General features: G+C 38.3%; 1 protein-coding gene and 1 long non-coding RNA gene across 2 annotated transcripts; one reads left to right on the top strand and one right to left on the bottom strand.

Annotated features, from left to right (window-relative positions):
- The first annotated feature begins 250 nt into the window (after positions 1-250).
- On the top strand, positions 251-4,656 carry LOC141438201 (arginine kinase-like). Its single transcript, XM_074101963.1, is given in 4 exon segments — positions 251-442; positions 1,869-2,047; positions 2,942-3,156; positions 3,158-4,656. Coding segments are annotated over 4 exon segments (1,140 nt in total). The 5' UTR covers positions 251-383; the 3' UTR covers positions 3,845-4,656.
- A 3,955-nt stretch (positions 4,657-8,611) lies between these two features.
- On the bottom strand, positions 8,612-11,047 carry LOC141438200 (uncharacterized). The gene is made up of 3 exons (XR_012452460.1): positions 10,623-11,047; positions 9,843-9,925; positions 8,612-8,909 (listed from the first exon to the last, which is right to left on the bottom strand). It is a non-coding gene; the product is annotated as an uncharacterized lncRNA (long non-coding RNA).
- Positions 11,048-11,180: the final 133 nt, after the last annotated feature.

Here is an 11,180-nt window from a genome sequence, read left to right as displayed (position 1 = left end):
AGATGTGCAAAGATAACGTTCAAGTGTGTAATTCTAACGATAAAACAATAGCGCGCCGCCAGAACTCGGGAGTTGCATTTAAATTTCGCCCGCGAAAGCAATCGTGAGCTCTCGCGAACCCGGACGATTTCCCTCCGAAAAGTTTTGAAGTGATTCCCGAAGGGCGGGAAGCGTACGGTCTGCGTGCCGCGTGTCGCGCATCGATCCGGGCCCCCTCGGCTCGCCCTCGGCACTCCCGGCTCCCGGCTCCGATACATTCATTTAGAGAAAATACCATTCCATCATTGTATTTAGATTTAGCCATTCCTTTTATTTATTAGCAGTAGTTTGTAGTGATTTAGTGGATGTTTTATCGGCTAGTTTTATAATTGGCATTCGTGAAAATGGGTGGTTGTGCAACTAAAGAAAACAAGGAAAATAAACCGGCGGATGAAGCCGACGGGTGCGTATTCTAGTCAGCGTTCATCTCTGCTCACCGGTGCCAAGATTCTATGTTCTATTCATATTTTACTATTTCTCCCTAGAGCGTAACCGTAACTAATACTACTTTCGCTCACATAACTAAAATTATAATATAATGGTTCGGACGTCTAATTGGTTATTTAATCTCTCACGTCGGCCATTAAACAAATTTGAAAGGTTGCCTGTCGTTTCTGGATCACAATGTATAAATTGTGATACCAAATTTGTTTCGGTGCTGTTTAGAAGTAATTTCAAGTAGGTGTGTTTATATCTTGTTCTAATTATTAATTTAAATGATCAAATAATTAACTAAATAAACTTCGTTTTTATATTTATTCGTCCTATTCGAAGCACTTATTTCGATGGTAAACTACAATAATGCAACTTTAGGCTGTAGATCCCCTTTTCATTTGCTACGTGTCATGTGCATTACATTCCTTAGCATGTAATGTAATATTAACTCGCGGGATGCATTTGCCGGTGTTCATTTATTATCAATTGTGAGGGGACTGTAATCCGATGACTTAGTAGAATCGTCGATAAGTTGATACCGTAATCTAACAACGGCTAATTATTGGTGTACCTTCTGGAATGAATGCAAGTAGGTAACAAGAAACCGCGATAACATACTCGTTGGGTCGGCTGGTCGCGAGTGGGAGGCACGGCTCGGCGCTGCGCGCGGCGACGAAGCAGCGCCGGTGCGCAGTGAGCTGACATCCGTTCGACTTGCGCGTGCCGGTCAAGGCGACTTCTGGCAAATTACGTAATTCCATCACAAAATCGAGTAGTCTAGGGTGTGTTCCACACACAACTCAAACACAATCCAACAGTCCGCGTAACTCCCTTACCTGTAGTAAACCTTTTCTTCATTTCTAAAGTGGCTTGATTACAATTCATCGCTATGAATTATAAGTTTAAAGTCACGATCCCAATAGTGGTTTGTGGTGGCGCTGTTATTGCGTATTACCTCATCAGGCGGTTCGTACTTCGTACTTTTTTTAAAATGCACTTGCATTTACTTGAATTTCCGATGCACTGTATCTTGCCTTACTTTTTTCGTTTTATCTTTTAAAGATGGGTGCGTGCGTGTCTATTCAAAAAAAGTGGTTAAAAACTTTAAAAATGTCGCCTGTGTTTTACGTTTCACATCACTATTTTTTAAAATTTAAAAAGAAAAAATCTAGGCGTCGTTCGGATTCTATGTTTTGTCAACTTAATGTCATTCGAACTGAACTGAAACGGCGCGACGCTGGGTTTTAATCTTTTCGAACTTAATTAAACCTCAATTAAAATGTGTACAAGAGCGACGTGCGCGGCTTTAAAAGCGTTAGAACCCTAACTGTTTATAGTTTAAACAATCGTGATATATTTGCAAGCACTATGCTTACGTGTTTGTGTTTTTACAGAAAAGCCGCAGCAATGGTGGACGCTGGAACAATCGAAAAGTTGGAGGCTGGATTCAGCAAGCTCCAGGGCTCCGACTCCAAGTCGCTGCTGAAGAAGTACCTCACCAGGGAGGTCTTCGACGCTCTTAAGAACAAGAAGACCTCTTTTGGCTCCACCCTCTTGGACTGCATCCAGTCGGGTAAGTTAGCGTCATGTACCTAGGTACTAAGAAAATTAAATCCCTAGGCTAGACTGAATTTTTATAAAGCTTCTGCACTCAATGTTCCTACCTTCGAAAAGTACCTATGGCCTAAAAAATACTTAAAATGAACTTTATCTGTAAACACTTGCTGCAATTATAACTCGTCAATCTAAAATCGTACCTAGGTACCTATGCAGTTTTTTTTATGCTTTTGCAATGACGCCAATCGCTCTGAACTGTCATAGGTACAAATAACAATATTAATTCTAATTAGATAAGATTACAAAATTGACTTACAACTTCATATTAGTCGGTAGTTACTACTATCAGAGTATCAGGCATCCAGTATGACCACTATATGTACCAGCAACAGTTGAATTATCTAGAAAGTTCTTAATGTAATGATAATGAATGAATAAACTGAATAATCCAGATGAGATTTTAATTGGGATCAATTGATATGATTTAATTTTTAAGGACTTTTGAGTTAAGTCTGAGAAAAATTATTTTCTATTCATTAGGTAAATAAAATTATCGTCTTAGGCTGTGAATCAACAGTTTTCATAAACTTAATTTATTGAAATTACAGAGCAAAAAAATGACAATTAAATGTGATTTCAGTTTCACATCATCCTTTATTTGAACCTACATGAATAGATAAATAAATTAGTATGAAAGTCAAACCACCTTAATAGAAGCTTTTTGCTAACTGTACTTGCATTGCCATCCAAACTCCATACCAAATTTAGGGTAGGGGTAAATTCAATTTACATGATTTGTCTTTTGCTTGTAAAAATTAACTACTCTGGTCAGACTCTTGACTCATTTTACTCTAGTTGTGCAGATGCTACATATTAGAAAGTTACTGATTTTTCATTAATTTCATTGCAGGTGTTGAGAACTTGGACTCTGGTGTTGGAATCTATGCGCCTGATGCTGAGTCATACACAGTGTTCGCTGACCTGTTCGACCCCATCATCGAGGACTACCACAATGGATTCAAGAAAACTGACAAGCACCCTGCCAAGAACTGGGGTGATGTTGAGACTCTCGGCAACTTGGACCCTGCTGGCGAGTTCGTCGTCTCCACCCGCGTGCGTTGCGGCCCGCTCCATGGAGGGCTACCCCTTCAACCCCTGCCTAACTGAGGCCCAGTACAAGGAGATGGAAGACAAAGTCGCCTCCACCCTGTCTGGACTCGAGGGAGAGCTCAAGGGGACCTTCTACCCCCTCACTGGCATGTCCAAGGAGACCCAGCAGCAGCTGATCGACGACCACTTCCTGTTCAAGGAGGGTGACCGTTTCCTCCAGGCCGCCAACGCCTGCCGCTTCTGGCCCACCGGTCGTGGCATCTACCACAACGAGAACAAGACCTTCCTGGTGTGGTGCAACGAGGAGGACCACCTCCGTCTCATCTCCATGCAGATGGGCGGCGACCTGAAGCAGGTCTACAAGAGGCTGGTGAACGCCGTCAACGACATTGAGAAGAGGATCCCGTTCTCGCACAACGACCGTCTCGGTTTCCTGACTTTCTGCCCGACCAACCTGGGCACGACCGTTCGCGCGTCCGTGCACATCAAGCTGCCCAAGCTGGCCGCTGACAAGGCCAAGCTGGAGGAGGTCGCCTCCAAATACCACTTGCAGGTGCGCGGCACCCGCGGCGAGCACACGGAGGCCGAGGGCGGCGTCTACGACATCTCCAACAAGCGCCGCATGGGGCTCACCGAGTACGATGCCGTCAAGGAAATGTACGACGGCATCGCTGAACTCATCAACATCGAGAAGTCCCTGTAAACCGATCTCGCTATCAGTATTCATTTGTATTATTTTATCGTTTTCATTGGACGTTGGACGGGTTGGCGCGACACTAGTCAGCGGAGCCCCGCGCGGGCGCCCGGCGCGCGGCCAGACCCTGTACTGTTTGTAAAAGTATTTTCTATAAGGAAATGGAAAATAAAGACAGCTAGCGTTAAGGCCAAATCTTTTGTGTTATTTACCTTGTTCTGACATCTATTAGACCACGACTGGGATGCCAGCGGGCAGCAAAACGCCAAACTGTATTCTCTCTCTGTTTTCTCTTTTCATTGCGTTGACGTCCAGTTTGTAGCCGAAAAATGCTGAATTATTTGGAAGAAATTCATTTACGTCGATCGTAGGCGTGTTCCTTGCTGAGATGAATAGGAACACTGTAGAGGTACGGCACGGCGCGCTAAACCAACTCGCATCGCAGAACGTGCATAAGTCGAAGCTATTCTACATTGTTCGCCCCGAAAAACTCCCACATGGCAAGTTTCATTGAAATCATAAGAACCGTTTTCGAAATCCCTGAATTAAAGAAATGTGTAAATACAAGAATTGCGCGTTCAAACGTAGATATTATACCTATATCTATATAAATAAAAATGAATTGCCAAACGACGGCACCGACAAGTAATTATTTTTTTGTGTTGTGTTCGTTGTCAAGAGAAAGGTTTGCGCGTAACAAATATAAAAAAAAGACTAGAAAGGGGGCGAAGCCGCGGGCAACAGCTAGTTGTATACATTATTATACCTACATTACATATAAGTGTTATTTGAAAACGAATAAAATATGTATGAAGAGATAACGATGGTGATTCATTGTTAGACATCTAAACGCTTCCGTCGTCTTGATCATTATAAATCAGTACTAATGCATACAAGGACATGTTATTCTTCTGATGGAGGGACCATAAAGACCATAGTTTCATGTAAACTCACGCTGTTGTTTTATAATCATTTTTATGAACTACCTATGATCTGTTATTATAATGGAAATCTTCCTCCACCAGCGGCTCTCACCGGAACCCAATCAGAAAACTAAATATTTGCCGGAAGCCTAATTTTATTCTGTATCAGTAACACCTAAGTTCTTAGTTTGCCACTGCACTGCAACGCAACCAGACACAGGTAGGTAGGCAGTGGTGGTGGAGAGTTTCTATATTTTGCACTAGATGGCGCTAGGAGTCGCTACAGTAAAAATAGTTTGGGAGGTTGAACTCCAACTATAGAATTTTGTGAAGCCCCCGCAGAAGTGTACAGTATAAAGTATAATAACGTCACAAATTAATTAAATGATTGCAGATTAAGTAACAATATTGCGTTTTTTTGCTAATAAACCTAGAAATACACTTTGGAACTGCAACTGTCAGATTGACAGTTGATTGACTTGACATTGACATCAGCACAGGGTTACCATATTTCAGGATTTGTTTTAAGATTTCAGGATTTTGACTCTTCTCAGGATACCGGCCGGATTTTGGAAAACTCAGGATTTTTGAGTTTTCAATTTTCAGGAGACCCCAAAGCTAGCGCTTACCTCTCCCAGCGAATTTCTCTGACTGTACGGAGAGGTAATGCCGCCAGTGTGTTGGGGTCTATGCCGCAGGAGAGCCTCTTAGATGGTGTTTTCTTTTATAGTTAGGTATATTTATGTAGTTTTTATTTATTTTGTTTCCTATCATATTTTTGTATCTTGTGTTGTGAATAAATGATGTAATTATTGTTGAATCAATAAAATAGACGATTTTTTATATCCAAAAGTAACAAAATCAAAAATAATCTAGAAAACTCTCCATCAATCATCCCAGCATATATACGTCCCACTGCTGGGCCCAGGCCTCCTCTCAGAATAAGAGGGCTAGAAAAATCTACTTTGGTCAAATTGTGACCCACGTGAAGTGAACATGATCCCAGACATCACAATAATATCAATATCTATAATAATAGTTGACTTTTTTTAAGAAAATTGTTAAAAAAAAAACTGAAATTGCGACAAATTCTCTGGATTTTTTTTAAGGAAGGAAATCACTCAGGCTTTTTCTTCGGACTTTTGCATTTTTCATCTGGTAACCCTACAGAGCATGTGAAGCGCGCTGGTAGATTCTTTGGCGGGAATTTGAAACGAAAGGGCGTCAAACTTGAATTTTTTGAAAAGAAAATTCATAATATTGTATATATTTGTGTTTTAGTGTTTTTATTTGTCTGTAAATATCTAATATTAAGTGGAGTATTTAAAAATGGTGGGTAACGAGGGCGGGGGTGGCGATCCCCTCGCCCCCGGCACAAAACGGAGCAGGACAATGGACAGTGAAAAGAAAAGTGGTGGAGGCGGTGAGGACAATCTTTACTTACCTTATCACAAACCTGATTATAAGAGACTCTATCCGGAAAACTCGGCTTCCACGGAATTTAAAGTATTCGTCGAATCTAGTACGAACGAAAGACTAGGAAACAAAAGCCCAATTTATTTGAACCACATATTCTCAAATGGAATCAAAGGTGTAGTGGCTATTCGCAGAATAAATGCTAGTAAGATTGTGGTGGTATTTAAACAATTTAACACGGCCAACAACTTTATTAACAACACGGCTTTTCTGGAAAAAAATGGCATGCGAGCTTTCATCCCCGCAGCTCATATTGAAAAAACAGGAATTATTCGATTTGTTCCAGTGAACATTTCTAACAAGGACTTGTACTCCAAGCTGTCGTCGATATATGAAATAATTTCAGTCAGACGTTTTTCGAAAAAGGTAGGTCAAGAACGAGTGCCTTTGCAAACTGTGAGCATTACGTTTCTGTCAAATTCATTGCCTGACAATGTTCAATATGACCTGTTCTCGTACAGGGTATTCGATTATATTCCTCCTCTGCAGCAATGTTACAGATGTTTTAAGTTTAATCACTCGGCCAAGATCTGCAGCGGCAAACAGCGCTGCAGTTGTTGTGCTGGTGATCATCACTATAAAGAATGCGATAAACCAAACGAGCTTTCTTGCGTAAATTGCAGCGGGCCACATATGGCTATTTCAAGGACTTGCCCAATAAAAATGCAAAAAATGATGGAGAAAAAGAGTAAAATTACTTACTCTTCTATTGTAAATACCAAAAACGCTGTGGACTTTCCCCGTTAAAAACTACTCAGCAAACTGTACAAAATGTAAATTCGGATGTAAATAAGCCTTTATATACCACTGTAAATAAGACACAGAACCAAACGAAAGTCACTTCTGTTGCTGATGTTAAAACTCAGCTATTAGGTAATAATGATCTGACTATGGCTATTGTTCGTACATTAATCCAATTGGCTAATAATGCTGATGACACTCCCGTTACTACCACAACAATTAAAGAGATGCTTTTTAAAAATTTATCTTAAATGGATTCTAGTTCTCATAATTCACAGTTAAGAATCGCTCTTCATAATATTCAAAGTGTTAAAAACAAAAAACCTTTAATTATTAAGTTTTTAAAAGAAAATAATATAGATATCTGCCTACTGAATGAAACATGGCTTAAAGAAAATCAAACTTTTAACATTCCTGGTTACAATATATTTTATAAAAATGCGAAAAATGAACATGGAGGTGTAGCCATCCTGATAAAATCATTTTTTAAGTGTAAATTATTACAAACTGATTTTTATGAGGACATTCAAGCAATTGCTTTATCGCTGTCTGTTGAAAGTGGTAATATGTCAATATTATGTGTCTATTGTCCACCAACTGGAGGCCTTATGCGTATTAATAATTTACGGAAATTAATAAATGACCTACCTAAACCCATTTTTGTAGCAGGAGACTTTAATGCTCACCACATAGCTTTCGGCTGCGTTTCCACTAAGGGTCGTGGCCAACAATTGTTCGACATGATTGACGAGTGTAATTTATGTATATTAAATGATGGCAGCTTTACAACTCTTAATTATCCTAATCGCAATCCTTCTGCTATAGACGTTAGTCTAATCAGTCCTTGTATTGCCCCTCTTTGTGAGTGGTCAGTACATGATGACAACATGGGAAGTTATCATTTCCCAACTATAACAGACATAACACTCTCAATAGACAGATATCAAATAAACCCTCCTGTTGACAAGTTTTTGTATAACAAGGCAGACTGGGAAAAGTTTAAAAAATTATCAATTGATATGTTTAACGATTTGACTGTGGACAATGAGAACCCTTTGGAATCATATAATCAGTTTTGTATTCGACTCAACACACTTAAGCAAGAATGCATACCTAAATTTACTAAAACTTCAACTTTTCGAAGTAAACCTCCGGCACCCTGGTGGAATGATAAATGTGAACAGAGTGTTGTCAACTCTTATGAGGCTTTAAAGTGCTACAGAGCTACTCCTACTATTGAAAATTACATACATTACAAAAAAATTGATGCTATTAAAAAAAGGACTATTGCTGAGGAAAAAAAGAATGGCTGGCAAAGACTTTGCGACAATTTTAATAGAACTACACCAATAAGCGTTATTTGGAATTACATTAAAATGTTTAAAGGTATGAATAAAAGTAAAAACAAATCATACAACGATGAGTTTATCGCATCCTTTTTAGATAAGTTGTCAGAGGACAGCACAGTTAGTTTCGACAATCTAGATGTATACTTTAATCTTAATAATAATAATGAGAAATCCAAGTTTCTGTTAGAACCTTTCTCAAGAAATGAATTTTTACTAAGCCTTCAATCTCGTAAAAATACAAGCCCTGGTTTAGACGATTTTCCCTACATACTAATTAAAAGCTTGGATTCAACTGTACAAGATATTTTATTAGATATATTCAATGCACTATGGTCAAAACAAATAATTCCTCAGCCGTGGAAAACCCAGTGCGTGATTCCAGTTCTCAAACCAGATAAGTCCCCAGATTGTGCTGATTCATATCGGCCTATTTCCTTGTCATCATGCATTGGTAAAGTTTTTGAAAATATGGTAAAATGTCGCCTCGACTGGTTTGTTGAATCAAATAGCATTATTCCGCATGTGCAATATGGATTCAGACGAGGTAGGAGCTGCGCAGACAGCTTCTTATCCCTTATAACAGATCTGAAATATGCAAAAAATAGTAATGTTAGTGTTGCATGTGTTTTTTTGGATGTCAAAGGAGCATTTGATAATGTTCATCCTGGAATATTAGTTAAGGTGTTAACTAACTTGGGAATACCGGGGTTAGTTGCCAAGTGGGTGCATGAATTTCTAGTTAACCGAACATTATATGTGAAACATAATAATATAATACATGGCCCAAGATCTGTGTCTAAAGGCACTATGCAAGGTGCAATTCTGTCACCTTTGCTATATAATTTGTATACTAGTGAGATTTGTAAATATGTAAATACAGATTTTGTAAATATTTTACAGTTTGCTGATGACCTTGTACTATATAGTGTCAATAATGATGTAGACATAGCCATCCATAAAATTAACTATGCTCTTAAGGAACTACATTTATTTTACCATAACAGATTACACCTACAAATTAATCCAACTAAAAGCAGTTCTATGATTTTTAGTAAGGACTCTCCTTCTAATAATATTATATTCAATAATGAAGTAATTTCCCAAGTTAACCATCATAAATTTTTAGGCATAGTTATTGAGAATAACTTAACTTTTGAAAAACATATTAAATATATATCTCAAAACTCCACAAAAGGGCTAAATATTATGAGGTGTCTAGCGGGAGTATCTTGGGGGCAGACCCAAAGATACTTTCAATTTTGTATAAAGCAATAGTTAGAAGCCATTTTGACTATAGTTGTTTAGCTTACTTAGATAGTAATTATGTACATAGACTAGACATTATTCAGAATAAGGCTTTGAGGGTGATTTCAGGAGCTTTCTGCTCAACTCCCATTAGAGCAATGGAGGTTGAAACAACAATCATGCCTCTTGTATTGAGAAGATTACTACTGGCAGAAAGACATAGTGTGAAGCTATTAGCTTCAAACAATCAAAATATAATTAAAAAAATAATACCTTGTGAATTAGACTGCCATGATCCTATGACTACAGGTGCCGATCTTCTCAATGGCCAGGCTCCCAAAGTCTCTCGCATCCTGCTGGAAATGAGGAAGAAATTCCCATCATTGTATGCAATATCACCTTGGCCATGTTATTCACATTCATTCAGTTTTTTATTCCCTCAAGTTTCAGTAATTAGGGCTTCCATCACCTCTAATCAGGATATGTTAGAATTTTTAAGTGAAAATGAAGATTACTACAAACTTTATACAGATGGCAGTAAGGGAGAAAATTATGTTCGTAGTGCTGTTTATAACCCTCAAAATAAATTTGTTCAAAGCTTTGTTCTGAATAGTAATTGTAGTATATTTACTGCGGAGGCATATGCTGTTTTAGAAGCACTCAAGTTAATTGCATTTACTAATAGTTACCATAAATTTTTGATTCTTACTGACTCTTTAAGTCTAATTAAAGCTCTGGAAAGCTTTAAAGTTCATTTTAAAACATCATACATGATTTTTAAAATAAGAGAAATCATTAACAATTATAGAAGAAAAGGATTGGAAATTTCTTTTATGTGGATACCGTCACATAAAGGAATAACAGGCAATGAAATAGCTGATAAGGCTGCATATGATGGAATCAATGCGATAGATGTGTCATTAATTGTAAATATTCCGGTTACTGATTGTTATGCCGCCATTAAACATGACATACAAAAATTGTGGCAAGAATTTTGGAAGAAGGATCAGGAAGTCAAGGGGAAATGGTATGGAAGCATTCAGCAAGACTTACCAGTCAAACCATGGTATAATAAGCTCAAGTCACCCAGCCGTGATTTTATCACCACAATCAATCGTCTTCGTTTTGGCCATACTAAGACACCTGCACATCTGACCAGACTTGGAATTGTACATAATAATAAATGCAACAACTGCGGAGGTATCGGCGATATAGACCATTTGATTTTTTCCTGTCCGGCATACTCTTTGGATAGGTTAATCCTGGCTAGTGAAGTTAAAGTGTTATCATCAGCTAACGACCCCTCCCGCCGCCTCAGTGATTTGTTGAAAAATGTGGACTGTTTTATACCAATCTTTAAATATATTAAAAATACTTTCAAAGAACTTTGACATTACAGTGAAATGTGAAACATACTCTGATGCTCCGATCAACGATTAGTACCTCTGATGTGAAAATTAAAAGTTGTGAAGTGAATGACTTACGTGACGTTTAATAAATGGTGTTACCAATGAGCAAATAACTGATATGACAACATGAAAATAAAGACTTGGCTTAAAGGTCTAGTAACCAGGCCATAAAATTACAAAAAAAAAAAAAAAAAAAAAATAA

The sequence above is a fragment of the Choristoneura fumiferana genome, chromosome 18, assembly GCF_025370935.1.
Source record: "Choristoneura fumiferana chromosome 18, NRCan_CFum_1, whole genome shotgun sequence".
In the NCBI taxonomy this organism is placed as follows: domain Eukaryota; kingdom Metazoa; phylum Arthropoda; class Insecta; order Lepidoptera; family Tortricidae; genus Choristoneura; species Choristoneura fumiferana.
This window is presented reverse-complemented; position numbering and strand designations above follow the sequence as displayed.